Consider the following 27,718-nt stretch of genomic DNA (forward strand, 5'->3'; position numbering starts at 1 on the left):
TCGATGTGAAGAGCTCTGAGAGCGTCACAGGCAGCAGCAGGATTTCAGTAATGAATATGAAACACCAGAGAGCAAACGGACGACTTCTAACTATAAATCTACACACACCTCGCCAGGAATGAAATACTTGTGCAGAACGAGTTTTTAATTAAATAATAAAAATGATAAATTGGAGCAGCAGCTGCTGCGGTGAAAGGAGGCGGAGAGAAACCTGGATGGACGGGAAAGCCAGTCTGGAGTCTGCAGTCCAGGACCTGGTCCTCGTCCGAGCCTCGGCTCTGATGTGAGAGGCAGACCTCAGCGGGAGGTTTGACCCACAGCCAGCGTCACTTCACCAGACAGCAGGGACGTTTTCTGCCCCCACAACAAACAAACAAACAAACAAACAAACAAACAAACACACAAACAGGTTAGCACTTGTACATTCAGTTTTACAAAGCTCACATCATAAATATATGAGCGGGAAAAGTAGTAATACTACACTTAAAAGTACTCCACAAATACAAGACCTGCATACACGTCAGTGAGGCCAAAATACAGACATATTAGCAGATACGTGTACTTGAAGTATTTGAAGTAAAACTACCTCTTATGTAGGCAGTATTATATGATAGTACAGTAAGTGGTGGAAAGTGACAAAGTACATTTACTCAAGTACTGTACTTAAATACCATTTGGAGGTATTTGCCTTTTATGCTGTTTTTTACTTTACTTCACTGCATTTCAGGAAAATATTGTACTTTTTAGTACTGCATTTATATGACAGGTATTGTTTGATTAAGATTTTACTCACAAAACATGAAATCAGCATCTAAAGTACGATTAATATCAAACTGCCCGACAGTACATGAAGTAATTCAAAGTAGGGAACAAAGTTCACAAAAGATTTGGAATTGTTGGTTTCTTTGTAGATAAAGAGTTTGGTCTGTACCAGCTCTATATGGAAAGTGTCCTGAGACAACTTCTGTTGTGATTTGGTGCTATACAAATAAAATTGAACTGAATTGAAAAGGCAGCTGATGAGTCACCTGTGATGAAGTATTTCTGCACTGTGGTATTTCTACTTTGACTGAAGTAAAGAATCCCAGTATTTCTTCCTCGAATATGTTACAATCTTGGATTATTGTTCCTGATACTCTGATCATTTTATTGTCTTTATTCGTGTATCTGTCAGGTAAACGTGACGGAGTGAAAAGTACAATATGTCCCACTGAGATCAAAATGAAAATAAGTCAAATTCAGACAAACGTTTATCCTCCGGTCAGATGTGATTTCACACTCAAAGGTTTCCACTGAAGCTCCACACACACAAACTCTAAATTCATTTAGTTTGCTTTGTTTTTTCTGACCTCACACAAGTCCAACTGAAATATTAAGAGTGTAAAAATACTGCGACAAGCCTGTAAATATGAGCTGCAGCAGTTTTTCTTTCAAATGGATCTTAAACCCAAATTCAGAGGAAAACTATGAACGTCGCGCCCTCACGGCTCGTCTCTGACATCAGCAATGAAAAGCGACGTATCAATATGTGAAGTGTATCATATCAGAGTACTTTTATTCAGGTACAAAATATATACCTGTCATACTTTCACTCAAATCATTTGAATATTCCATCACTGATCAAACGTTTTTATTTTCATTTCATGGTGACATTGTGTAGTATCATGTAGTATTGTGCAGTACTGGGTAGTATCATGCTGTATTGTGTAGTATTGTGCAGTACTGTGTAGTATTGTGCAGTACTGTGTAGTATCGTGCAGTATTGTGTAGTATTGTGCAGTACTGTGAATTATCGTGCAGCACTGTGTAGTATCATGGAGTACTGTGTAGTATTATGCAGTACTGTGTGGTGTCTTGTAGTATTGTGCAGTACTGTGTAGTATCATGCAGTACTGTGTAGTATCGTGCAGTATCGTGCAGTACTGTGTAGTATCGTGCAGTACTGTGTAGTATCGTGCAGTATTGTGCAGTACTGTGTAGTATCATGCAGTACTGTGCAGTATCGTGCAGTACTGTGTAGTATCGTGCAGTACTGTGTAGTATCATGCAGTACTGTGCAGTATCGTGCAGTATCGTGCAGTATTGTGCAGTACTGTGTAGTATCATGCAGTACTGTGTAGTATCATGCAGTACTGTGTGGTGTCTTGTAGTATCGTGCAGTACTGTGTAGTATCGTGCAGTATCGTGCAGTATTGTGCAGTACTGTGTAGTATCGTGCAGTCCTGCGTGGTGTCTCCCGCCCCGTGTCTCCGCAGACGCGTCCTGTCCTCCGCAGACGCGTCCTGTCCTCCGCAGACGCGTCCTGTCCTCCGCAGACGCACTTCCTCCTCTGGCCAGCAGAGGGAAACGTTGGACTCTTTCCTCTCCGCCTCAGACAATAAAAACAAGGCGAAGCCGCGCAGACGGCAGCATCTCCATTCAAAGCCCGGCATCCGAGCCATGTCCGCGGAGTGAAGCGCACCGAGGCCCGGCACAGAAATGGACTCACGGCCGCCGAGCTGGGACTAGACATGTAGCGTGCAGGATGGCCGCAGCCAGCTCCATCGCTCGTTTGCTCCTGTGCGCGTCGGTCTGGGCGGTTTGGGAGGCGCTGGCCAGATCTCTTCCAGATCAAGGAGCATTTGGTAAGCTCGCCATACGGGGATGCAGCACAATGAGCAGATGGGAGTGGTTGCTTTTTATGGCTTTTGTCGACAAAGCGTCGATCTGCGCGGCGCGGCGCTCTGATCTGAGGCCGGCGGAGAGGAGGGGGTGTCGGGCAGCTTTTCTGCCGGAGCCCGCTGACAAACGTCGGTTTGATGTGTAGATGTGTGAATGTGACGGAGGCCACGCTGTGTGTTTGCCGTGTGTTCACGCTGGACCAGGCCCTCATGCTCGGTGCTGGACTGGCAGGCCTAGCTGGAGCAGGGCCTCCTGTGCGTGTGAGACCAGGTCCAGGTCCTGAGGTCCGGGTCCAGGAGGCCCGAAAAGCGCGTGCGGTGTTGAGTGATGATGCAGAGGCTGTTTGTGCTGTGAGGACATGATGTAATTACTTTGCATTATGGATGCTTCAGGCTTCAGGGTGTCCTGGACTGTAACTGAGTACATCTACTCCAGTACATTTTCCAGATACTTCACGCTGTGCTGCTGTGTGGTGGCACTGTACTGCATTTCACAGGGAGTACTGCGTTTGTCTGACAGCTGCAGTTTTACTCAGAAAAACATGTAATCAGCCAATAAAAGCTGATTTTAAGACTGAGGTTTGCTCTGATATTTACATCCTGCCTCCAAGTGATCTCTCTGCTTTTCATGTTTGTCTGCTGGACTTGCAGGCTTTTTACTTGTACTGCAGTATTTTTACACGGTAGTATTTCTGCTTTCACTCATCTCACCTCACAAACGTTTTGTCACTTTGAAGCACACAAACAGCGAACACACAAACGTTATCCACGTTCACGCATCAAAGTAACACAATAACATGAAAATATAAGAATAACATGAAAGTATAACACTGACAGGGTCGCGTTTCCAGCATGAGTACTTTTACTCTAACTCTTGTATATCTAAGGAGTCCAGACTTTGTGCCTTTTCCTTCAGCAGTGATCTTAATCCTTCTTCCCCCTCAGACTTTTTAAACCTCTCTCTGATTCTCGGTTCTTGTTTGCCGTTTACATGAAATTGTATTTGACTTTGCTCCCCAGCTGCTGCTCGACTCGCCGGATTGGCAGTCAATCGGTACCTCAGGTGTGTTTCGGACCAGCTCAGCTGCTCCTGACCTGCAGGATGTGCAGGATGTTGTGTTTTATAGCTGATCAATTGATTGATCAGTTGACAGATTATCGATCTGCAGCTGTTCTGCTAATCAGCTCGTCACTGAAGTCATTTTCTGGATGAATAACATTCAAACGGTTGTTGGTTTCCTTGTTTTTCTGACAGAAAAGTGAATTTTGAGGAGTCACTTTTAGTTTTTTAAAAACCAATAATGATTCAGTTAATCAATCAGCAGATCGATGGATGATGAACACGACTGTCAGAGTGAGCTTTTAGAGATTAAATGCTGCGATAGAAAAGATGCTTTAACTGCTGATTATAGTGAAAGAAAAACACCAAACGGTGAAACTGTCCTGAAGTCAGCGTCCTGCCTCCAACAGCCTGAGGTCAAGGTGCTCTGATTGGCTCGTGAAGTGGAGGGAGGGGTCACGCTCGGCTGAACTCGCTCTGAAGCCTCGGAGGGAGCGAACGCCACCGGACCCTCGATGTGACGCCGTGGAGCCCATTCAGGCTGCAGAGGATCCTCTCCACACACAAGGGAGCCTTTATCGAACCAAGCGTGGCAATGGCCGACAGCATTTACACACACGCACGCACACGCACACACACGCACACGCGCACACACACACACGTGCTTATTATGATCTGAATGCAGCCTTTAGTGAGACTGCTGCTGTCTCTGGGAAGTCCAGAGGCCTGGACAGGTTCAGAGGACGGCAGCTCGTGGTCCTACAGGGAGCCGAGCTGAGCCAAGCCGAGCCGAGCGAGGACACAACAACAAGCCAGCCAGCGCGTAACCATGGAAACATCCCCAGTGTGACCCACATCCATGCTGTCCAAGAGGCAAGACGAGAGACAAAATGTCCTGGGGCTGAAAAACATGTGAGGATAAAACAGCCACGGCGAGGATTAGTGACTGACGAAGACCATCATCATCACTGATCATCCATCATCATCCACCGCCGCTGGAAATGATTTGTCCACGGCAGAAGTCCTGGGGGGGACAGACGTGGGTCAGGTGACAGGAGCAGATGTTGAAAACAACAGGAAGTGAGTGATAGTACTTTTTGATGTGGTCGTTCGTCAGCGCCGTCAGAGGGTGGAGCTGCGCCACGAGGAGGCAAACAGCGGGATTTAAGACCTTTGTGTCCACAGGCTGAGGACATCTTGTCTCTGATGTCCATGTTGAATAAACGTCCATACATCAGAGATGAAGATGCTCCTCAGAAGCTGCCTGAGAATCATCGTGTGTTTGAACTCCACGTTCAAACAGGTGAGCTGACGCCTGATTGGCTTCTGCTTCATGTGAAAAGTGACGCCTGGGCGTCGTCAGCTGAGAACTCTCCTCACTTTGTAGGTCATTTCTGAGCAGATCGCTTCACTGTAAGACCGCCAAGGCGCTCGGTGTGATTACTGCGTTAATGCTGCGGTATAATCGGACTACACGGGGCGAGGGAACCAGGAAGCTCTGCGTCTGCGTGCAGTCAGAGCGTCCGGCCTGTTCTTCGTAGAGCTCAGAGCAGCTGCACTTCTAAAAATGAGAGTTCAGTCCTGATTTTCCTTCAAATGCTGCGTTTAACGAATCATGACTGGACAGAAACACAAGATGAACAGCTGATCGTCCCGTTGGAGCAGCTGAAGCAGAAATGTGTTGAGTTTCTTGTCAATAGACGACTGATTGATTGATTGAACTTGTTGTTTATTGACCTTTTCTTGCGATTATCTGATTATTTCCATCATTTTACTCACGAATCCTTCGGTTTAGAAACAGTGAGGGTCTGAATTTTTCACTGTGTTTGTTGATGCATTTTTGCTTTTTCCTAAAAACAACTTTAAACGATGAATTGATGAAATAAGTCATCGATAAATGTCCCATCAATCCTCCGATCGATCGATCGTTTCATCTCTCTCTTTGTCTTCTCACAGAGGTGCAAATCAAAGTCCAGGTGTTCGACAACAGCGACCTGTCACCGTTGGCGGGCGCTCAGGTGGAAGTCCACGGCAATCAGACCGTCCTGGTGTCCGACCGGGCCGGCGGCGACGGCGTCCTGAGGGTCAGCTTCCTGTACCACACAGGAACATGGGTCATCATCACAGCCTCCAAAGCGGACTACGTCACCAACTCTGTGCCCTGGCACTCCAGCCGCATCCCCTGTAAGTCAGCCAGGACGAAGACGCCGTTAACGTCGACACGTTGACTTACAGAGTGTGAAGCGAGTGATTGAACTGATTTGAATGCTGATAAATTACAAGTTCAGTTCAATAAAAGCCAAATTATTTGGATGTCCACTTTTTGACCAACTGCTGTACTTTGAAGTCACAATCTGTCGATTCTGAAGTTTAATCTTCTGTTTTTTATCAACCATTGAACTCAAACTGAAGTGGAGAAAACTCAAACTTTGGCTGCTGTGGAGGCGAAACTGGTGTTAAACTGGTTTCTGTGGTGTTAAACGTCTGGTCTCCGCTGTGTTGTTGCTGCTGTGTTCACTTCAGTGTCTCTTCCTGTCTTTAGTGTATGCGTCAGTCAGCCTGTACCTCCTGGTTCAGAGGCCGGGAACGCTGATCCTGTACGACGACGTGCTGCAGGTGCTGTCTGGGTCACCAGGTAAAGGAAGCAACGCTGCGTCTGAACGTGATGTTTGACGATAAGTCGTGCGTGCTCACACTGTCATACAGTGAATTTATGAAGGATTATTATCTTAGTCAAGGACCTGAGCCACAGTTTATCATTCAGGTCAAAATTAGAAATCACAGCATCAAACTAAATGTAAAGAGCCCCTTTCAGGTAACACCAGCTGCATGCTGTTCACCTGGGACACTCAGTTTAAGTCAGTCTCCAGCAGAGTGAAGATGCGTTCACGCCCGTCTCCTCCCACCAGTCCCTCCAGGCCTCCGTAGATTTCACTGCTCAACATTTAGCTGAACCTGTTATTTGCTGCTGCTGTCACCATAGCAACAGCTCAGCAGGGTACAGCTCGCAGCCCCCTCCTCGTCTCCGAAGTACGCTAAAATACCAGCATGTGTACGCTTCTCAGAGGCTTTAGGAGAAAACACACGAGGTGGCTGAAGGTGTGATTGTCTCTGAGCAGGAGCTCGTAATCAGCCGCTGGTGCAGCTCCAGAGGAAGTCCCTCCAGCTGCCGTCCAACTCCAACTACACGGCGCTGTCCGCCGCGCTGACCACGGCCAGGACTCAGTACGAGGTCGGAGGTTTCCCGTTCTTGCTGGGCCAGGAGACCAACAGCTCAGGTGGGTGTTTGCCTTGTTGAGAGCGATCCACTGCTGAGCACTTTGTGGACTTTGTTGGGGCTGTTTCTCCTGCTTTGGTTTCTGTTTCTGCTGAGGCCAGCTCCATAAACAAATGCTTTCCCAGTTTGGTGTGAAGGAGCTGAACTGGCCCACATTAACGCCCATTTTCAGCTTATTCAGCCGTCAGGAGGGGGTGATGCTCAGGTGCAGTGTACAGGTCAGCTGTTTTAGAGGTGCTGGCTGCAGTTTGCATTGATGTTGAACTGTACTGAGTTCGAAAGAGAGCTGTTTAATTCATGTAACCTAGTGGACAAAATAATAGAAACACCTGTCAGTATAATGCAGCACAATTCAACAGCACCACATATTGGTAATGATTGGCATTCTGTGTATGTTTTTAATGTTAACCTTAGTTTAGTTTTTAGGTTTACATCTGAAGAATATAACAGGACACGTCACAGACGTGTTGAAGCTGATGTCAGCTGATGACTTTTTCTGCCTCAGGTGCAGAAACAGGGTGGACGGACTTGACAGCTTTGGCCGTGGTCAGCATTCAGCTCTTTGACAAAGACGGCAGTGCGATCCAGGTGTCAGATCCAATCCACATCTCTGTGCCGCTGCCATCCGACACCCGCAACAGGATGGCCACGAGCGTGCCTGCTTGGCTGTATCAGCCTAAGACGGGTAAGGGAGGCATGGTGGCGGTTTTCTTGTCTTTAGGTTTCCTTGTGAATGTATCATGTATGCAGCACATGTATTGACAGTGTCATTCATTTCTCCAGGACTGTGGGTGAGGAACGGGACGGGCTACATCAAAAAGGACGGCCCACAGTTTGTCTGGAACGTGGTGGTTCCTCAGATGGGATACTGGTTGGCTGCCTTCCCTTCGTCTTCAGGTACCGTAACTCATCTCAGCCTCTGCTCTGCTGTTTATGCTGATGCTCATCTTCAGAGTTGCTGCCGTACCAGCTGATATTCCCGTATGTCCTCTTGGAGAAACAGTGTGATGCTGTCTTCAGTGCTGAAGGCCAGCTGGTACAAGCAAAGACTGTATTCTTCTCACAGGACCATCTGCTTCTGTCAGATGTTCTGAACTACGTGGAGCAGCGAAGTGTCACAGTGATTCTCAGACGTCTTTCTACCATGATCTGTCTTGTAGGACTGGGTCTGTCTCATCCAGGCTTGCGGGACATCACCACCTACCACACCCTGTTCCTGCTGTCCATCCTGGGCTCGCTGGCCCTGCTGGTCCTCATCCTGCTCTGTGTGCTGCTCTACTACTGCAGGTGTGGGGGGGCGTAGACGCAGGTCTCAGCTTTACGCTTCTGTCCAGAGCAGAAAGGACAGAATTGCGACAGTGATTTTGGTGGTGATAATTGCAAATGACTCTACGGGAATGTGGGTTTAATTTTAGGTTCTCATTAGATTAGACTCTCCTTGTAGTCCCCAGGCAGATCACAGCTGTTTGTTTCATTTCTGACCTTCAGCATCTGTTTACCTTTCAGGCGGAAGTGTTTAAAACCCCGTCGACAGCAAGGGAAACCCCACTCGTCCAATCTAAACGGTGCCAAGAGAGACCAGGGTACATCCACTTCACGCCTAAATCTGATCTGTGGAGGCCACGTTGAGTCTGACCCCTCTAACGACAAATCTGAAATGTCGCCATCTCGAGATTACCAGAGTTCAAGGGAGGACTTAACCAAGCATGTTCCAGCTCACATGCTGCGACACGCAAAGGGCAAAAATGCTTCAGGTCCGCAGCGAGGTGAAAGCTTCCCCATGAAGGTCACACGTGCCACAGAGACCAACAACCTGGACAACCCTTTGCTGCATGAAGATTACAACCGGAGCTACAGCCCCATGGAGGGCAAGGAGTCTGAATATCACCGACACCACAACGCTAACGACAATCGAGGATACTCCTCTGATCCCCCATCCCCGCCTCGCTTCCAGGGCTACGTGCCAAGCCAGTCTGATAAACCTCCTGAATATTCAGCAGCAGCTGCAGACAGTCTCGCCAGGCCCACTTCCCTCAACACGCAACCAGGACAGATTATCTTCTGCAGCTCCATTGACCAGATGAAGGAGAACATGTACCGGAGCATGGTGCCGACCCTTGTCATCCCAGCCCACTACATGCGCCTGCCCTCTGAGTTTTCTGGCAAAGATGGCAAAGACCCGAAGGATCAAGACAAAGACGGTGCCCAGATGGGAGGAGGCCAACTGCATCATCACCACCACTCCCTGAAACAAGGCCAACAGCAGCAACAGCAGCAAGGTGGATCCCAAGGTGATGACTCGGAGGAGCCAAGCTGGGCATCCGACTCTTCTGGTGGACCTGTGACCATCCCGGTGCTCTTCAATGACTCCACCATGGCTCAGATGAATGGGGAACTACAGGCTTTGACTGAGAAGAAGCTGCTGGAGCTGGGTGTCAAACAGCATCCAAGGGCGTGGTTCATCTCCCTGGATGGACGTGCTAACGCTCATGTACGCCACTCCTACATAGATGTTGGGAATGACCTCAGCGGCGGCGGCGGTTGTGGATTCTTAGGTGGTCCCAGCAGCACTGCCCGAGACGTCAACCTTGAACCACCTCTGGAGGCCCAAGAACGCAAGTCAGCAGTCAACCGGAAGGGGAAAGATGAGCGCTGGGGGACGGGAGGACGGAAGGGCCACGGTGTCGGCAGTGGTGGGAAGAGTTACTCCAAGCTGGCCTACCCTGACCACAGCGAGCCCAGCAGCAGCGAGGGACGCCCGGTCTCACCCGAGGAAAACTCCCTCACCCCTCTTCTTGACGAAGGTCCGTCCTCCAGAGGATCCACCATCCCCAGAAGAGGACGCAGCCGAGTGAACAGCAGCCGCAGCAGCAACAGCGAGAACCGCCGCGACTCCATGACCAGCCCTGAGGATGATCCCGAAGACAAAGAGGAGAACAAGAAGAGCCCCTGGCAGAAGATTGAAGACAGGCCTCTGATGGTCTTCCACCCCAGGAAGTGAGCTTTTTGAACTTACTGAACCTTTTAACAATCTTTTCAAAGGGGAATCTTTCCACATTAACGAAGGAAGAATGATGTTTTCACCGAGAGAGATCACAATAAGCACAACCATGCTTCACTGGTCCGTTTTCAGGCTGTCCTTTGACCTTTGTGCTCCTGCTGAAGTGCTTTTGCACTTTCTGATTACTCTTGTCGTCTCACTGTCAGTTAGTGTTGCTGGTTTCCACTGAGATGATCTGTTGTATACTGAATACTATCCAGCTTATTGTGAATTCTGCCACCCATCACATCACTGAACCATCGTCTGAGCCATCGCGTACACTGATTGTGGAAATAGCCATTTTATAGAGCAAAATATGAGAATAAAGCACTTACTAATAATTTGATAATTGATTGATTGATGCTTGCCCAGTATGTGGAAGCAGATGACATTTTTGTGGAACTGATGGGTGTTTAGGTGATTTAGATTTCCTTCTGTGTACTTGTACTACACAAATGCTCGTATTGACGGTAGAAGATGTGCGCCGCGTTTCCTTGACTGCTCCCTGAAACTGTAACTAGGATAAGTTTTCTTTTCGAGGAAACAGCTTCCCAAACTTGAACCGATGTTCTACAGATTGACTCTTGAGCCCCTGTGAACGGATAATGCAATCGATAAAGTCCAACTTGCATTTTGCTCCTTCAGGGATGTACTTGATTTCCGTTTCCTCCTGTTCTGTGTCCATGTGTTCTTCAGATAGTGATGATTTGAAATGTTGAGCATCACCTTTAAATCTTTCTGCCATCGTTTCTCTCATTGATTTATCGCATTGATCAACAATTCTGCCAAAATTTTGCATTTCTGCCTTTCTCCTGTCGTTGAGAGTTTTGTGGCCGACAAAGACCTTCTTGTTGTGTAAATAGAGTCCCAGACATTTGAAAGACCACGTGGTTTAGAAAGGTTGCATGCATACAATGTGAATGTATGAAATAAACCGAAGGCACCCAAAGCCCCCACAGTTCTCTGAGCTCCTGCGTAGACAACCCTTAATCGCCAAGAAAGTTGGGTAAGTCCAAACAACGGAGAACGGCTGAGCAAAAACATCAGTGTACTTGAAGACTTACCTGTTTAATATTCTGCTGAGATCTGCCGGGTTGTTTGCAGACAGGGCCTGTACCACTTCTCTCCTGTAAGTGCCTTCTTTCACAGAGGATCGAGTGATAGGCATGCAGGTCCCTTTGGAGATGCAGTCAGTCGTCACCTGAACTCGGCTGTCGAGGTCGGCCGGCTCTGATAAGCACACTGCGTTGTGGTAACACGTCACTCTGGGGAGCATGCCTGCCAAAACTGACTACTTTTCTTGCTTTGTGTCCTTGAATATCTTAATTTCTTGTATCTATCCTCTTTTTCACCAAACCTGTAAATGGTATTATGAACTATATGAGATTTTATGTGTATACGATGTGCATGTAACATGTAGAATAGGGTGTTTTTAACGAAACCTTTTTTGACATGATCCAGGATATTTGGCACAAAATGTGACGCACTGACGCATCGAGCTGTGTTGCCAAAAGTACTTGGTTATATGACGATACACTGACTTTTCCCTTAGTCCACTTCTAACAAAATTCACTTCCGGTCGTAAATGTTTACAACAATAACATACTGACCAACACGCTCCGCTGTAACTAGCATCACCACTGCCTGTGACGCATCAACAACTGTGAACTTCAGTACGACATCTTGCAGACTCGTACGAGCTCACCCGTTTGACGACTTGGAGAGGTTAATGTTGTGGTTCGGGGAGTGATGGCTGATTATGAGGTGGACCTCTCGGAGGCTGTACAGATTCGTGCTGACTTGTTGCTCCTTCTCACCGTTTGCTTGCTGTTCATGAGCCTGTGTGAGTCGCCTACAGTACAAACTGAAATGTGATGTGATTCAAAGTCTGAAGAATAACAAACGATTCCTGCTGAGCTGCCGTGTCCTCTGCTGTAAACGTACCTTTTCTGGAGCAGATGTGGATCTATTATGAGTTGTGCAATTGTGGCTTTCCTTGCTTGTTTTCGTTTTTCTTGAGAGATTCTGTTTTCTCTGTAGATTTTGTGAACTTGTGTTTGGACAGAGAGCATTCAATCACCACTGAGGACACACTGAAGCTGGTGAAGCGCTTCTTTGGATTTTTGGTAGTACGCTCCGTGTGAAGATGAGGAGGATTGAACTGTAGGCCTTCATCCTGTGCTGTAAACCATTTGCTTCACAACCCTGGTCAGTTGTTTGTAAACTGTAAATTGATTCTTTCTGTACATGGAAATAGAAATAAATTTGTTCCCACGGTCAGTCAGCGTCTGCCGTCTGATTTTGAAGAGGAGCACGACACAGCTGAAGACTTTAGACTGCTTCTTTATTGATCCCAATTTGGGAAATTATTTTGTTGCAGTAGCAATTAAACATACAGACAAACACAGAATGTACACAAGAACTGTTTAAAAAGTAACAAAAGAGTAGCAAAAAATATAGACAGGAATAACAGCAATGAATTTAACTCAACAAGATACGTAGTTATATAATGTGTATTATTATATAATAAAAATACAATATAACTAAGAACATAAACACATATTTACATGAAAAAAATGTGCAGTTTCGGATGATAAATACATGTAAAAAAATAAGCAGTATTCAATGAAAGAATGACAAAAAGACTGAAGAAACATTTGATAAACGAATACAACAGCTGATCAAAGAGCTTTACGAAAGACGTCTTTGTTTTAAAGTTAGCAAATAAATGTAGTTTTGTTTAAAGTATAATGTTTGCCTCTGAAGTGCAGTGTTGTAAAGTTTCAGACAATGGAAGTACTGAAGTAAGAATACCTCTAAATTATACTTAGTTAAGTGCAGTACTTTAGTTAAATTCCAGCACTGCCTTTATCTTTGTTCCTTATTGGGTCATTAACATTAATGTCATGAAGAAATAAACGCCTGGACTCAGCCTTAAAGGTAAAGTTTCTCCCGCGTTAACACTGACTGACAGTAACAGGCAGCTGAGGTGTACTGTCCCTTTAAGTGCACACTGCGGGGTCACGTGTGAGCGTGTCATGTGATTATTGGACTGAGTGGAAAACTAACCTGTGACAGTTGTGCTGTGTGCTCTGGATGTTTTGAAGCATTATTAAACACGACATTGAAGTGACAGGCTGCGCTCATTGGATCAAACCTGCCAGGTGAGAAGAACGCGTCTGTTTTCCGCACAGAAAAAAAGCGCTTCCGCTAAAAGTCATTCAAACGGGCTAGCTTTATTGTTAGCCACCTAGCCTGCTAAGCTAACTTGCCTTGTTTTTCTATGGATTAGCTCGTCTGAGAAAGCTTCTGGCTTGTCGTTAGCGAGCTCACTGATTCCAGGAGCCGTCGGGGAAAAGTTAATGAAGTGTGCCGTGAAGTTTTCTTCTGCTTTTACACGGAAAATGTTTGTTAGCTCAGTGTTTTCTTCCACAGTATCATGGTGACTAATGGCTTTTCTGTCGTTCCTCAGGTTGTGAGAGGAGCATGCAGCGCTGTTCCTTTGTTCAGAACAGCTGAATCATTCAAGTCATCTGCTGATCATGGTAAAAGTACACTCACTACTACTCAAATACCCTCACGTTGTCATAGTCCAGCTGAATGTCAGGGTTGACTTTGTGTCATACGGAGCTCATTCAGAGAGGACTCTTGCAGCAGAGCCAGCCTGCTGCTGTAAACACTGTCTGAACGTCAGCTTTATGCTTCTGTCAATGATCCGCTGAGTGAAAGTGGAACAAGTTTGTTAACAGCCCGGCTGTCACACCCTGACACACGTTAAGTGACCTATTTCACACTGCCAGCCAGGAGCTGATACAGGTGTGTGTGTGTGTGTGTGTGTGTGTGTGTGTGTGTGTGTGTGTGTGTGTGTGTGTGTGTGTGTGTGTTTGTTTGTTGCTAGAGTCATTTGGTAATTAATCAACTGATCCACCAACAGATTCTGCAGCTGCTTCAAACATTTCTTCAGTTTGTTGGTTTGCAGTTTTTACCTGTTTAATATCATGTACACTGAACTTTGGTGGTTTTTGACTGTTGGTGAGACAAAGCAGGACACTTGAAGACATCACCTTTGACACTGGTGGACATCTTTTTTTTTTTTTTTTTTTGGTTTTCATGTTACTCAGTCGACTTCGTTATCTGGCAGCACACTGACTCTGACCTGTGATGATTAATCAACTAATCAATAACTATTTTGACAATCGAGTAGTTGTTTCATTCATTATCGAGTAAAAATGTGAATATCGCTCCTGTTCTAGCTTCTCAGATTTGAGGATTTGCTGTGCTGATCAGTGATAATGACAGTAATGGTCAGTTGCAGCCCCTGAATCTGACAGTTTTTAATATTTAACAGTCAATTGTTTGTTTTTGCAGCTGTTGTTTCGGACATGAAGTGACTGAAAGCCGAGTGCTGTACGTTCACAGAGGACATGAACTCTGCAGGATGTGGGTTGTTTGCTGTTGAAATCGGGTTTATCAGCTGGAATGCTTGCTGAGCTCTTTGTCACCTTTGTTATTCTTCTCCACGCTGATTTAGTTTCTCTCGACGCCCGAAAGAAACACAGAAACCAAGCAGATTAGTTCCTGTCGAGCGTAGGCGAGGGTCTCTGCGCTGACCGCCGTCCTCTGCTCTGCCTGTCTTCAGACTCTGCAGATGGGGGTCCTGGTCCTGGTTGTGGCTCTGCTGGGCCTGAGCGCGGCGCTGGTCTGTCCCGATGGAGGCATGTGCGAGGACAAGAACACCTGCTGCAGGAACACGGAGGGAGGATACGGTTGCTGCCCGCTGCCGCACGTGAGTTCGCTGCCCGTGACGTGTTGGCGAAGCGGGGACGAGCACGAACACGCCGCAGCTTTTAGACACTTCAGTGATTTCAAACAACGATGGAGGAAGTGTTGAGATCTTTTACATGTCATCAAAGGATTTAACTGAATGAACATCTGCTTTTAATGGTTCTTCTGCTCAGTTGACGCCTCTCAGAAACCAACGTGTCGACTTTAAAGTGTCTGTTTCAGACAGGACGGCCGTTTTTTGCCTCTTCCTGTTTCAGAACGTGATGATTTTAGATTCTGTCTGCACCTCCTCCTCTGCTGCTCTGTGTTTGCGTTGTGTTTCAGTCCGACTGTCTCACCTCGTCACATCTTATCTGCAGGCCGAGTGTTGTTCAGACCACCTCCACTGCTGCTACGAGGGGACGCTTTGTGATCTCGTCCACGCCAAATGTGTCAATAAGACCGTTTCACTGCCCTGGATGAGACGAGTTCCCTCCAAACAGGCCCTGCTCGTCCCTCAGGTGTGTTGTTGTTTCAGGTTTTATGTTAATCTTTAGTTCAGCATCCCTTCAGATCATGAGACCTTTGCAGGAAGTTTGGCCTGTTTGTCGACCTTTGCACCAGAATCAATGGAGCATAAACGTCTGACAGCCGCTGATTCTTTCCATGACTTCGTCCTTTAGATGTTGAAATTGAAGAATGTAGGTCAATGAGCACATCTGACACTGTCAGAGCTGCTGCTTTGGCTCTTTGTTTAGTCTAATCTGTCTTTACTGTGGTCAATAAAAGGATCACACAGAATGAGATCCATTATCAAAGTGTACTTTTAGACCTTGAAGATCCAACCAATCAGAGCCAGCTGATTATTGATGCTTTGGCCAACCAGGAAGTTCGTACTTGACGACCTGGCAATGATAGTCAGCTTTGTTTGTCCAGGATGACTTTTGGCACCTTTAACACATAAAAGACGGTGAAGAACTTCTTGTGTTATTTCAGAAATACATCAGCTGAATGATGTTTTTGACCTTCTAGCAGCGGCTCATGTCCTGTGAAGCTAACGGCCTTGAAATCTGCTGCAGTCCAGTCTGCAGTTGCTCTTCACAGTGACTTTAATGTGTCATGTGCTTTTCTTCAGAGCCACCTTCAGTACGCATACTTCACATACTTCACATACTTCACATACTTCACATACTTCACATACTTCGCATACTTCATATACTTCACATACTTCACATACTTCGCATACTTCACATACTTCACATACTTCACATACTTCGCATACTTCATATCTGGCCCCATCGTAAAGCAGCAAATCATCAGCATGTTGTTTGTTTTGTAGGGCTACCGCTAACAGTGATTTTCATTACTGATTCAGCTGCAGATTACTAATCTAAAGTCCAGGATCACTGAATCCGCTTCCATCTGAAACAGAGATGAGATTCATGTTTTTTCTCTTTATTCCATATGAACTGTTTCCACGAGTGAACACAATCAGTCTTTCCTCTGACGCATCGGCTCGTCGCTGCTGCTGTCGTTGACATTGGTGATGTGTGACGTTGCAGCTCAAGGAGACGGCGAAGGCGGTCATGTGTCCGGACCAGCAGTCCGAGTGTCCGGATGACACCACTTGCTGCCAGCTCGTGGACGGCTCCTGGGGCTGCTGTCCGTTAGCCAAGGTGATGTGCATGAGCTCACACACAGCGAAACATCTAAAAACACAAACCCCGAGCACTTCACTTTAAGATGAAATGTGAGATTAGCAGCTCAGTCTGGTTCATATCTGTTAACCATGAAATCATGTCTGTTCTTGGTGAAGAGAGACGCTTTCATGTGGGGAATGTAAAACAGGTTTTGGTCCAAATTCGACAGCCGTTCAGCAGCAAAACAGTCAATATTTGTAGTGAAGTTTAATACTTGAGAATGAAGTTTGCTTGTGGTACGTTTGTAACCCTCTCCCCTCGACAATCGAGCTTCAGTACTTTTCATTATCTTTGTCCTCGACTGTTCCTCGCCGTCTGAATCGTCTTCATCTCTCTGCAGGCGGTGTGCTGCGAGGATAAACTCCACTGCTGCCCCGAGGGAACAAAGTGTGATATTCCTCATTCAAGATGTTTGTCAGCCTCTCTGGAGTCCTTCCCCATGATGGAGAAACTTCCTGCCAGAAGGAGACAGAGCGATGCAGGTGGGGAGCTCAGACACGTCAGGCCAAAGGTCTGAAATCCGCCTGTACGCTGACGATCCTGTCCTAATGACCAACGAGCGCGTTCCTCTCTCCACGTTTCTGCAGTCCGTTCAGTGACGTGTCCTGATGGAAGAAGCAGCTGCCCAGATAGTTTCACGTGCTGCCTGCTGACCAGTGGAGGCTACGGCTGCTGCCCTTACCCCGAGGTACCCGTGACGCTGCTGCAGACATGTTGAGCATTGGTTGTTTTGTGATGTTCGGCTGTTTGTAACATGGCTTTCTGTTATGTTTGATGTCTTAGAGCATCTTTTATATATTCCTTCCAAAACAAGATTAAAGAAGAGCTGCAATGTTACACAAGTAGTAATCTGACTGTTAGATTCACAGCATTTACAGATGAAGAGCGTCACAGTACAGTCCAGGCCGTCATTGTTTCTGCACATGGCGTTTTATCAGATCTCAGCAGATCCAGTGAGACTCAGCTGCAGTGAGATGTTCTGCATCATTAACTGGCTGCACAGCTGTTTTCTGTTCACAGCTGCGCAGAGGAAGCTGTGACACGTCGTGGTTTGAGGGCTTTATTGGACTGAAATAAAGTTTCATGGTGTGAGATTTAAGAGTTTACAGCTGACAAGCAGCAAACGCTCCGGTGTTGCGTGAGCCCGCAGCAGCACACGCTCAGCGTCTAACGTCCTCTGTTTGATGCTGTGATCCTGTCAGGCCATGTGCTGCAGCGACCGTCTCCACTGCTGCCCCAGAAACACCATATGTGACCTGGAACATGGCGTCTGCAAGTCCGGTGAGACGCGTGTGCCGCTGCTGAAGAAGATCTCTGCTGTACCCAACGACAGTAAGCAGAAAACGCTTGTACGAAGCATCAGCGCAAAGAAAAGTCCGTTTGTAGAAACACGTTTCGCTCATGTGTCCCTTCTCTCTGACAGTCGAGTGTCCAGACAGGAAGTCGTCGTGTCCCGACCAGACCACATGCTGCCAGATGACCAACGGCTCGTACGGCTGCTGCCCGATGCCCGATGTGAGTCCCATAAACCGACCTTTCAAAAGGCTTGTTAAAGCTTAATCTGTTAGTTATTGGAAAGAGAAGGTTCTTTGATGATGTGAGGAAGCTGTTGTGGAAAGAGTTTAACTCTGACGTACGTTTTATGGCGTGCTATTAATTTAATGGACGGAAAAAACTGACTTCTCAAAGGAAAAGGAGACTGAGGAAGAGGAGCTGCTCCCTCTGTAGATCTGAAGAGCTCAGTCAGAAAACACAGAGATTCTACACTAAAGAAAACATAACCATGAATATCATATACCATTTCAGCTAATAAATGCTCTTAAATCTACTCACTGGTCTTTATAGATGGAATAAAACAGCAGAATTAATGAAAAACAAAAGTGAGATTCAAAAGATAAGGAAGATTAAAGTATTAACAAATGAAATTAAACAAATGAAAAGCCAACATAGAATAAAATATACAATAAACAGTAACAGCAGAGTCCGGTAGAAAGAGTTTTAAAAATACAAAAACAGGTTTAAAGATATTTTTATTAACAACTCTGTCGCCTCAGTTCAACCAATATCTGAGTGATTTAAGTGAGTCTAAGGTCCACTGATGTGAAAGTTGTTCCTTAACGGTTTGTGTCCGTCGCTGTAGAGTCTCCCTGTTTGTTCCAAACTGACATAAACAACAAAGAGCTGAAGGAGCTGAGGAGCAGATTCCTCCTCTCTGAACGTTCGCGCTGACGCAGATCTTCTCTTTCAGGCCGTCTGTTGTTCAGATCACATCCACTGCTGCCCTGCAGGCACAGAGTGCGACCTCACCCACAGCACCTGCGTGTCGGCCCAGCCAGGGGACGCCGTGAAGACCCCCGCGGCCGCCACGGAGCTGACGGCTGTACGCGGCGAAGGTCAGAGAGTCCGAAACAGGAAACGCACGACCTGATTGATCCGAGTGTGTAGATGTTTGAATCGATGTGTCAGCAGCTGGATCTCATGTGATGAAGGTGCTGAACTGTGATTCATTGTTTCAGCACTAAAACTCGGTATGAATCCTGATGTTGACCATGTCAGGGCCCTTGTTGTGTCCTGTTGCACTTCTGGATTAATCCTCCAGGGGGAGCTGCACAGCATCTGATAATCTGCCTTAAGTGATGTCACTTGAGCCTGGAATTTCCTCTTGTGGGACTAATAAAGGAATACTGAATTGAATGGAGTCTGCGTCCAGTGAGGAGGTTGTGGAGTTAAAGATAAGTTTAGCAGACCTCTGCAGCTGCTTCTGATCTCTGCTGCAGGCTGATGCTAGCATAACACACCTGGGCTGAACTGATGAATTGCATTGTGGGTAATGTAGGCTCCAGGTTTTAAGGAAGCATGGAATAAAGTATCTCTGGTTCTGCTGCATCAGTGTTTCCTTTTAGACTCTTTTAAGTTTGCTTTCATGTGCGCTGGCAGTAATGCTCCTGTTCGTCCTCCAGGAGGCGCCGTCCCCTGCAACGACTCAGTGGCCTGCGCTGACGGAAGCACCTGCTGCAAATCGCCAAAGGGACAATGGGCCTGTTGTCCGCTACCAAAGGTACGGACACGCCGACATGTTTGAGTCACACAGACACAGAATTACTGAACACCATAGATCATCATTTGGAGGAGGAGGAGGAGGCTCCTCTGCACAGACAGACGTTATGTTTGGTCACCATCATGCTTGTCCTCCCTGCAGGCCGTGTGTTGTGAGGACCACCTGCACTGCTGTCCCCATGGCACCGTCTGTAACCTGGCAGCCTCCACCTGCGACGATCCCGCAGGCGGCGCCGTCATGCGCTGGTTCAGCAAAGTTCCCACCTTCCCCCTCCTGACCAATAACAGCAGGTGTGACAAATCCACATCGTGTCCTGGAAAGTCCACCTGCTGTAGGACGGCAGCTGGAGGCTGGGCCTGCTGCCCGCTGCCTCAGGTAAGACGGCGCTGGGGGGTTGATTGAAGCCAGTCATGTCAGGTTTTCAGAGTGATCACTGGCAGCCACTCAGATGTGTTGATAATGAGCAGTTCTGAATCAGCACCCACCTCAGATCTGCTCAGGATTCAAAGGACATGAAGCAAACTGGAACCTCCCAGTTTCACTGAGCTCTCTGTGAGACAGTAAGAGGCCTGTCCCGTGTCCCATGTCCCCACAGGCCGTGTGCTGCGATGACCACGTCCACTGCTGCCCTCACGGTACAGTCTGCAACCTGGAGGCCGAGAGCTGTGACGACCCGGCGGGTGTCCTGCCTTCCCGCCACTGGCTGGACAAAGTGCCGGCTCTGAGCTCGGAGCCCCAGGAAGTGAAGTGTGACAAGCAGACGATGTGTCCAGGAGGCACCACCTGCTGTAAGAAAGAGTCCGGACTGTGGGCCTGCTGCCCCTTACCTCAGGTCAGTGTGGTCAGGTGACACAGGTGTGAAGCACTGATGGCTGAGGGGACGTTTGATCTTGTAGGGTCACCTGTAATAGAGTTATGAAGCAGGAGGAGATATTACAGGCTCTCAAAGCAACAGCGGTTCAGGAAGGAACATCCAGTCGCTGAGCTCAAACGTCCTTCACATCACTAAAAACGGTTCAATCAGGTCACTTTCAGATTCAAACACCTGCTTTGTTTGAGTTCTGCACACCGTTTGTGTGTTGAGGAACGTTTGAGGACCAGCAGCTCCTCCAGCTGTTGTCACTCGTTCTGTTGTAATGATGAAACAGATGTGTTGTGGGACGCAGTAACAGTAACATCTCAGCACTACAAGCGTTCTTTGACTTGTGTGTCATTTCTGGACGCTGCATAAAAACCTCCTGCAGCTGTTGAGTCTGCTGTGTTCGGTCTGGTTCTGTCCAGGCCGTGTGCTGCAGCGATCGGGAGCACTGCTGCCCCAAAGGCTACAGGTGTAACGTGGCTGAGCAGACCTGCGACAAGCCCGGCGCTCTCAGCCTGTCCTGGCTGCAGAAGATCCCAGCCCTGCGGACGGAGTCCAATCGGCCCGTCTCTGCTCCAGCTCGGCCGGCCAGGAACATGTGCGACACCCAAACCAGCTGCCCCAGGGACACCACCTGCTGCTTCATGGCCCAGAGCCACAAGTGGGGCTGCTGCCCTCTGCCACAGGTGACCTTTAAGCAGCCTTGCACGCTAACGAGCCCGATTAATGCCAAAGTTTGAGAATTCACTGTTACCTTCGCTGCTCCTCAGGCCGTCTGCTGTGAGGATGGAAACCACTGCTGCCCCAGAGGTCACACCTGTGAACCCCACCGGTCCTCCTGCTCAAAGGGCCCTCACGTCGTCCCCTGGTTCACCAAAGTGAGCGCCCTGACCGAGCCGGGCGGCGTGACGGACGTCAAATGTGACAACAAGAGCAGCTGCGCCTCAGGAACGACCTGCTGCAGGCTGCAGACAGGAGAGTGGGGCTGCTGCCCTCTGGTCAAGGTTCGTTTCCTGTCTGTGAGATCGTTTGAGAAGCTGTGAGGAAGCTCGGCGAGATCGAAAACACGAAGGACGTTAGAGCTGAACAATGAATCCAAACATCACTGAAAACACAGTGAAAAAAGCCTTTGACAAACATTTAGGAGTAAAGTGCATCTGAACAAGCATCACTGCTTCACAGCATGAGTGAAGCGCCCGTTAGCTGTTAGCGGTTAGCTGTTAGCGGTTAGCGACAGTGTGAAATGATCAGGTCACAGATTCTTCTTCTGCCTCCTCTTCAGGCCGTTTGCTGCGCTGACCACGAGCACTGCTGTCCTCAGGGCTACACCTGCAACATGCAGACCGGAACCTGCGAGAAGAAGATCGGCGGCGTGCTCGTCCGCCCCCTCCCTCGCAGCAAAGTGGTACGATCCAAGCCCAGATGCGCCGAGGGCGACGCAGACGTACCATGTGACGGCACGGGGGAGTTTCACTGCTCCGAGAGAGACACGTGCTGTCGGGTCTCAGCCACAGAGTGGGCCTGCTGCCCCTCAGCCAGGGTACGCTCACCCTCACCCTCACCCTCACCCGCTCACACTCACCCGCTCACATGAGCGCCTTGTGTGTTCCTCACAGGGACGATTGGTTTGAATCAGAATCAGAAATCCTTTATTAATCCCTGAGGGGAAATTGTTTGCTGATGTCATGTGAATTGTGTCCTCCTCCGCTTGTCCTCGGGGACGTGGATCATGTGACCAGTGAGCGCTGTGTCACATGACATCCTGTGTCCCGCTGAGGGTTTTTTGTCGCTCCTTTATTCTTTCTCACCTCTAAACGCTGAAAATGAAACATTGCAGTGAGTCAGATGTGAGTTTAATGGACTCCATCATAAAATCAGTATAAATGATGGAAATATGTCTCAGCGAATAGAAAAGAGTCTGAGGTAAACCAGCTCCTCCTCTGATTGGTGGGCAGTTAAAACCAATGAATGTCATTCATTAATTGGTCCTCCAGCAGAAACCTGCAGGTCGGTGAAACACCTTTCTCCTGAAGGTGTGAGGTTCAGATCCTCCCCTGGCTGAAAGACGTTTCGTCCCTTCGTGTGAACCAGCGGGACTCAAACCGCCGAGCGTCTTAACCGAGCTCTGTCTTTCTTTGACAGGCCGTCTGCTGCTCCGACTCGAAGCACTGCTGTCCCGCAGGATACACCTGTGACCTGAAGTCTGGAGGCTGCTCTCTGCACTCCCGTCTCACCTGGGACACTTTGTTTGAGGACAGAAAGAAAGACTTTGTCCTTTAAGCCGTCAAAGGTGCACTGACCTCCTCCCGCCCAGGTGACGTCCATGTTCAGCTCCTGTTGTCTGTGGATGATGAGGCTTTTACTCACTTCCTGTTTGTTTGGCCATCGATGGAAGTGTTGACAAGTATTTTTGGTGGAAGACATGAAAAAACACGCACACTGCCGTCATCTGTCCTCATGATGAAGAAGAAGAAGAAGAAGAAGAAGGTCTTTGGTTGACCTTGAAGACAAAACAGTGTGCAGGAGTCTTTTAATGTTTTGCACCATGAAGAAAAAATTCATCATCATCATCATCATCATCATCATCATCATCATCATCATACTCATCAGTACGGCAACAATACAACCATGAGACGTTCAGGACGGTCTACCTGGACAGTGTCCCTTAAAGAATAATAACTGTGTGTTTCTTATTGTCAACAAACCCATCAGACACCAACGTGTCCGCCTGAGGTGGATCAGTTCCTGGTTTTATTGACAATAAGGATCCAAACATCAGCATCATCTTCTCTCCTTCTGTGTTTTCTGATCGTTGCTGTTGGAGGTGATTGAACCCTGAATGAACCTGAACGCCTCACAGGGCCGCGTTCTGTAACATACTTGACTCGAGGTGTTTCTCAGAGTACTTATGGCCTCTTCACGCCCCGGAATCTGCATTTCCTCGTCGTTGCTGACTTTAATGTAGCGCTGATTTTATTTCGCTGTCGTGTTGTTGATTGGTTGAGAGGCCCTGCAGGTGTGAACAGAGGCGGCTCGTTTCCCTCAGGTTGGAGGTGTAGTTTTGTTTTCCAGACTTGGTGGAAGCGTCATGACTGACTGCTAACAGCTCGCGCCCTCTGTGCTCTCCCTGTAAGAGAAACGCTTCAGTCGTCGTTAGCGGAGATCAGACGTGCTTTTCTGTGGGTTGATTTGTCTAAACACAGCCGAGGAAGAGGAGCCGAGCTCACGTCTCCGTCTTCAGCTCTTCACGATTGTAGTAAAACTCCTGAATTCTGTAATTGGAAGGATTTTTTTCACAGGAGTTTTACCTGAAAGACTTTCTATGTTTATTAAATTCTCGCAGAAATTGTCATTTTATTAAATCCACTCTTTATGAATGAGGTTTGGACCCAATCCTGGAATAAACAGACTGAACCATCATGTCGTCTCTGCTCCTTTAAGCTGCTTGTTTTGGGTCATTCGTGTGTTTTTCCTGCAGCCTTTCAAGGAAGATTTCCACTTGGAGGAGGAGGAGGAGGAGGAGGAGGAGGAGGAGGAGGAGACTCCAGAGTGAAAGATGAGTTTGGTGGATGTGATAATTAAACTGTTGAGGTCATCCTTGGTGTTTATCAGCTGGCAGGATGTGCGGATGCTCAACAAGCCCGCACACTTCCTCTGGCCTCCTGCCTCCATATCCTCTTACCCCCTCCCCCGCCTCCCCCGCCTCCCCCCTCCCGGTCATCAGAAAGTTGTTATGACGACCCGAGTAAATACAAGATCGACCAGTGGAGACGCAGCCGTGGGGGGTCGTGTCCCACTTTCTGTCAGCTTGGCAGGCCGGTGTTGCCAGGCTGACGGAGGAGCTTCGTTTCACCGTCTGCCCTCTGGTGGTCACAGACCGACAGCATGGCTCCTCTGAGCTGAAAGCAAGAGGCAGCACACGGTGTTTCGGCCTAAAGGAGGTCAGACGCTCCTCGTCTGTGAGCCTCCTTTGTCGAGGACAAACGGGACAGTTTCCTATGTGAAGGCCCTTTGACACAGACGGCTGAGATTTCACTAAATTCAATTCAAAATCCCTCAGAGGACAATTTAATGTAGACACAAACAGAAACAATTCATCAATTCATCCTCCTCCAAATGAAAATGCTATTTACATTATTTAAAGTAATTATGTGAGTTTATGAGCAGGAAGTCATCGTTCCACAAGAGGCTTCATCACTTTCTCTGAGCATGAGATGAGCAGATTCATCCCACGCTCACTGTCTGCTTTATGTAAAGCTAGGCCACAGCCAGCAGCTGATTAGCTTAGCTTAGCTTAGCGTAAAGACTGAAAACATATGTAATTACATAAATCTATCACGTTAAGCTGCAGTTGACCGTGAGCTTGTGGGTCGTAGCCTGATCGTAGCTAGCAGAGCATTAGCATATCAAACAGATGTGTGTTTGAATTTGAGTCAGGAAAACTTTTTCTACATTTCTTGATAACTCGGTCGAGGTCTCATCTAGTAAAGAGTGTGTTTTGGGAAGAAAGGACCTTCATTGCAGTTTGTTTTCAGGGTAACGGGCTGTCAAACAAACGAGCGCTCGGTCCAACGGGACATTTTCACACTATGTGGTCTCTGGCTCTGTCCCAAACAACATTTTCTCCAGTTTTCTAATGAGCAGATTGATGACACTCTTGTGTCTGTCTGTTAAATATGAAGCTACAGCTAGCAGCCAATTAGCCTAGCTTAGCATAAAGACTGTACACAGGGGGGAACAGCTAGCCCGTCTCTGTCCAAGGGGACAAAATCTGCCTAAAAACACCTCTGAAGCTCATTATTAAGACCTTGTTTGTTTTAGCTCACCTGATTTCCACTTATTTATGCTAAGCTAAGCTAAGCTAACCGGTTGCTGTCTTATAGCTTAAACGGTCATCAGAGTGTTATTGATCATCTCTTCTTGTGTTTCCCAAACTGTCAAACAGTCAGTGAATACAACAAGAGTTTGGTTTCACTGTCGATTCACTCTCAAGCTTTCAAAGTTCCTTCATCTATCAATCAATAAACCATAATCGATCAGTTTCTGCCAGGAAACGAGAAGCTCCACAGCCTCGGCGAGGCTTTTCACCTCTATGTTTAGACGACTCGACCCACCAACAGCAGAGAGGAACCACAGCGACAAAAAGCCTTTGACGTGGGAGCAAACGTCCCCTCGGCGTCACCATTGGTCAGCCGCTGATCCCATTCAGATGTTGCCAGGGAGAGGGACCCCCCCCCACACGCACACACACACACACACACACACACCCTCCCTCCTCTGGTATTTGGCTAATTCCCACAGGAATGTATAGATTGTGTATCTGGGACAGCAGATGCTGTTGGAGACGAAGCTCAGTGATTCAAAAACAGGAAAGTTTCTTTTCTTTAAATAAATGAACCAGATTCAGACACAAACGAGGCGTCATTTCTGCTTCATGGACAGATCTCAAATACTCACTCTGAAGGTTTTAATGGTTCAAACTCGTGAGTGAAAACTTTCACACTCGATTTTGATTTAAATTGGATCCATAAAGTTAAAAAATCATTATGTTGGTTTTTCTTTATTTAAGTGCACTTGTACTGCACTTAATGTATTCATGATATGTACAACTTCAACACTGTTTAATTTGATTGATCATTGCATCACAATCATTACAATCAAGTATATTAAGACCATCTTTGAAAGGATGGAGGACCAGTTTAGCATGTGCTTAAACAAGCAGTTAATTAAAACCTATAACTTACATTTTATGACTTAAATATAATTAATACATGAACTACAAGTTACAAAACACCTGAAAATGAGTTTATTCAGAGTTTTATTTGGACATAAATAAGAACAAAGTGTGTTTAAAAGCATTGCAGGTGGCTTAATGATGATGTCACATGTGAACTTTGTGTGTGTGTGTTGTCCATTTGACAGACACCTGAACATCACACGTGACCACAATATGTAAATATATCACGTGACGTGAAAAAACACACCTGAGTCCATTAAATACACGACGTCTTCACGTCCGAGCTGCTTCAGTACGTCAGACATTTCAGTACATATCGCTGCTATGATCAAAGCATAATAATAAACCATTCACATCATATTTAAAGTGCGTCATATAAACTGACAATGATAATATGACAATACACTGAAGAACAGGTTTGAGGTACCTGTACTTTATTCGAGTATTTCCTGCACTGCATTTATCAGCTTTAGTTACTTCTCAGATTCAGATCAAAATGAAATATAAATGAAAGCGTTCTGATGTGTTAATCTCAGCAGTATATGAAGGCATGACCATGAGCTGCACATTAAAACATTAACGTGATGAACACATGAATGCATCACTAATTAAAGTCATGCGATATGTATTCACTGAAATGGGCTTTTACTAGTAACAGAGTATTTTTACACTGTGGTATTCGCGGTACTTCTTCCACCTCTGACTTAACTGGAACTCACAGCGTCTCAGTTTCACTGTGGAAAGTCAGAAAGTCGCGTTAACGCAGACTGAAGGGTCACCGAGGGCATCCGCAGGTCACATCCACAGCGCGGAGGCTGTGTGTGGGTGGAGGGGGAGGTGGACGAGGTGGGGGGGCTGAGGTGTAACAGCTCATAACTCACACTTGTGCTCGACCAATCAGCTGAGGCTGCGGGGGCAGGAAGCCGGTAGGTTACAGCTGGACAGTAACGCACACATGACACAGGACGAGCAGCAGGAGGGTCCTTCTCCTCCTGCAGGAGCTCCGGAGCGACTTCACCTGAGCCTGAGAGCGGGGAGCAGCCGCCGACCCCCCCGAGGTAAAGAGCCGGTGCACAGTTTCACTTCAATCTGCTGGAGCTGCTCTCACTGTCAGCCAGGGCTGCAGGAAGTACTCACAGTTACTTCAAATGACTACAAATACTGTGCTACAAGTAGAACCTGGACTCAGAAAGTATCAGCAGTAAAAGTACTCTTCATGTAGGACGGCTCCTTTCACAGTATGATCTGTTTCTAACACTAACTAATGTAGCAGTGACTGTGAGGTCCTGTGTGTGTACTGCTGGGTAGAGTAGTACTATAGTACTGCATTATGTCATATAAGCCTTTCATATGTTTTTTCATATGTTTTTTAATGTCAAATACTTGTAGTGGCGTACAAAGTACAGTACTTCCCTCTGAACTGTACTGCAGTTAGACAAAATGTAAATACTGAAATGAATTACAGTATGTCAAAAAGTACTTTAGTCCAGTATTTAAGTAAATGTACTCAGAGTGAGGAGGTGTCAGGACAGGAAGTGCATCATGGGAGGAGAGCCGTTTGTT

The 27,718-nt window shown here is 47.1% G+C and overlaps 2 protein-coding genes across 2 annotated transcripts; both read left to right on the forward strand.

Annotated features, from left to right (window-relative positions):
* Window positions 1–2,386: 2,386 nt before the first annotated feature.
* LOC139349568 (protein FAM171A2) lies at window positions 2,387–12,317 on the forward strand. The gene is made up of 8 exons (XM_070990488.1): window positions 2,387–2,624; window positions 5,677–5,904; window positions 6,263–6,355; window positions 6,840–6,998; window positions 7,503–7,682; window positions 7,781–7,894; window positions 8,158–8,284; window positions 8,504–12,317. Exons 1-8 carry the CDS (start codon window positions 2,525–2,527, stop codon window positions 9,996–9,998), a joined length of 2,496 nt encoding a protein of 831 aa, XP_070846589.1. The 5' UTR covers window positions 2,387–2,524; the 3' UTR covers window positions 9,999–12,317.
* A 747-nt stretch (window positions 12,318–13,064) lies between these two features.
* Window positions 13,065–23,838, forward strand: grnb (granulin b). Its single transcript, XM_070991173.1, has 17 exons — window positions 13,065–13,201; window positions 13,510–13,582; window positions 14,677–14,823; window positions 15,182–15,322; window positions 16,364–16,477; window positions 16,842–16,983; window positions 17,089–17,189; window positions 17,704–17,833; window positions 17,925–18,016; window positions 18,750–18,894; window positions 19,462–19,559; window positions 19,701–19,934; window positions 20,155–20,391; window positions 20,841–21,104; window positions 21,189–21,422; window positions 21,701–21,958; window positions 22,561–23,838. Exons 2-17 carry the CDS (start codon window positions 13,580–13,582, stop codon window positions 22,696–22,698), a joined length of 2,478 nt encoding a protein of 825 aa, XP_070847274.1. The 5' UTR covers window positions 13,065–13,201; window positions 13,510–13,579; the 3' UTR covers window positions 22,699–23,838.
* The last annotated feature ends 3,880 nt before the right edge of the window (window positions 23,839–27,718 follow it).

Source organism: Chaetodon trifascialis, chromosome 21 (genome assembly GCF_039877785.1).
Source record: "Chaetodon trifascialis isolate fChaTrf1 chromosome 21, fChaTrf1.hap1, whole genome shotgun sequence".
Taxonomy (NCBI): domain Eukaryota; kingdom Metazoa; phylum Chordata; class Actinopteri; order Chaetodontiformes; family Chaetodontidae; genus Chaetodon; species Chaetodon trifascialis.